The 2,329-nt window shown below is 37.7% G+C and overlaps 1 protein-coding gene across 1 annotated transcript; it reads left to right on the top strand.

The window, feature by feature from the left end:
* The first annotated feature begins 407 nt into the window (after positions 1-407).
* LOC107905001 (ethylene-responsive transcription factor ERF014) lies at positions 408-2,111 on the top strand. The gene has a single exon (XM_016831543.2). It carries the CDS (start codon positions 1,120-1,122, stop codon positions 1,843-1,845), a length of 726 nt encoding a protein of 241 aa, XP_016687032.1. The 5' UTR covers positions 408-1,119; the 3' UTR covers positions 1,846-2,111.
* Positions 2,112-2,329: the final 218 nt, after the last annotated feature.

Genomic DNA, 2,329 nt, shown 5'->3' with positions numbered 1-2,329 from the left:
CGGTTTCAGAGCTGCAAGACAGAGCAGCAACAGCTGGTTTTGTTTTTTCTACATTGGGGTAATGAATGGCTTAGTTAAGCACTAGGATTTAGACTGCGCGTCTCACACCCCACCCATTAAAACTAATGCCTAGCAGATCCTGGAAGTTGCCTATAAAGAATCCTATGTTTCTCTCTCTCTCTCTCTCTCTCTCACACACACACACTCCTTTATTATTATCTTAAATAATCAAAAGGGTTTTTTCCCATAAAAAGGAAAAAGAAAAACCAATATTTCTACAATTTATTATATCAGCTATAAAGAAAAGTACAGTAAAACATAATGTATTTTAATGAAAACCCTGGTGGAAAAGTTTCTGGTTTACCCTTTTCCTGGTTTCTTTTCTTATTCTTTATTTTCTGGGTATCAACTGGGGTGGGGACTGACTTGCTTAGCAAGTCAATCTAACTCTAAAAACAGCCATTTAACTTGAGTCATTCACTTCTAACAGCTATCGAATCATAGCATGTTGCATTCATGTTCCATCATTTCCTGGCTGTTAAATTTTAAATCTTTCTGCAGAAAGTCTTAAGAAAATGACTTTATTACATTAATGGTATTTAATATTGAATGATTCAAAGGGGGCAAAAAAACGTTTCTTCTAGCTGTAATTTGTTCATTGTCTACAAAACTATTTGTGCTTAATTCCTTGATCTTTCCTCCTCTAATCAAGAATTAGCCAATGAGGTTGAATATTGGGGTTTGCAAATTGACATTTCTGCTGTGTACTTGATCATTATATTTTCATTTCCACGTGTTTGGTACAAACTATTTATTATATACTTAGCCATAGGGAACTGGGGTTTTACCATTGAACAGTAAACTATTGTCTATTTCTTTCTTTCTTTTTTTAATTAGTCTAAAATATCTGTCTGTCAGCCATTTTCTTATTCATATGTGGAGTAACACTGATTGACCGACGGATCTTCCCAACATTAAAAACTCTCACTCTCCCACCATCTATAAATATCAACATCTTTCGTCACTTTCAAAAGAACAAGAAACCATTTGATCCATAGCTCATCAAAGCATTAATTGATAACTGAAAACTGTTGTTGAGTGCTCGACTGCTAGTTGCCAATGGTGAAGACTGATCTGCAGAAGATTCAAGTTCAACCACAACCATCAAAGCAAATGAAGGCATTAACATCACCCACACCACCACCACCATCCTCATCAGCATGCAAAAAGAAGAAATATAAGGGTGTAAGAATGAGGAGCTGGGGTTCTTGGGTGTCAGAGATTAGGGCTCCAAATCAAAAAACAAGAATCTGGTTAGGGTCTTATTCTACACCAGAAGCTGCTGCAAGAGCCTATGATGCTGCACTTCTTTGCCTCAAAGGTTCCTCAGCTAATCTCAACTTCCCAATCACATCCTCACATTACATCCCTGACCCTGACACCCTTTTGTCTCCCAAGTCAATACAAAGAGTGGCTGCTGCAGCTGCTAATAGTTTTGTCGTCGGTCATGGCGTCTCCAGTGCCGCCACCCCACCGATATCCCCACCACCTCCCTCCACATCCTCCTCTTCACCAGCTTCTTCCCCATCAATGTCCTCCTCACCATCTGATCATCAAGTAGTTGATGTTGATGATGATGCTTATGTGTCACTCATACAATCTCTTGCTGCAAACGACGAGCCTATTTCTCTGATGGAACCATGGTACTCCTCCTTTGACAGCTGCCTGCAATATTCTCCCAAGCATATTGATCAGATGTTCAATGTATCCTCACTTAATCCACCCTCAATGATCCATGATTTCTATGATGAAGGTGATGATATCCGCCTATGGAGTTTTTGCTAAGGCAAAAAAAGAAAAAGTCCAGCATTAAACCATTCTTTTATTCATTCCTATTCATTGATATTGATCTTCACTTGTTGCTTGAAGATGTTACTGACAGTGACCAAACAATTCATATTTTAGTGTAATTTGAGTTAAGGAGAATGAATCCACATGGAACTGAAACCATTGTTTTTTGGAACTCTAATGTGGAGCCTTCTACATATTCAATGTATCAAATTATGAATATTGCCATATTTAAGAGAGAAAAAATCATCTTTTTTTTTTCATTTTTCATTTTTCATTTTCCTGTTCCATTTATTTGCAGAGGCCTTTGGGAAGTGTGGGGAGCCCCCAGTTTACACTTAATTTGTCATGGTCAAAAATATTCACCGGGAACAAACTGTAGAGACCGTTGAAACTTGAAGCCGAAGCAGTTTTGTGCATGTTAAAAAATTCAAAGTTAACATTATACGGGAATAGATAGATTGTAAAAATGGGATGTTCC

The sequence above is a fragment of the Gossypium hirsutum genome, chromosome D05 (assembly GCF_007990345.1).
Source record: "Gossypium hirsutum isolate 1008001.06 chromosome D05, Gossypium_hirsutum_v2.1, whole genome shotgun sequence".
Taxonomy (NCBI): Eukaryota; Viridiplantae; Streptophyta; class Magnoliopsida; order Malvales; family Malvaceae; genus Gossypium; species Gossypium hirsutum.
This window is presented reverse-complemented; position numbering and strand designations above follow the sequence as displayed.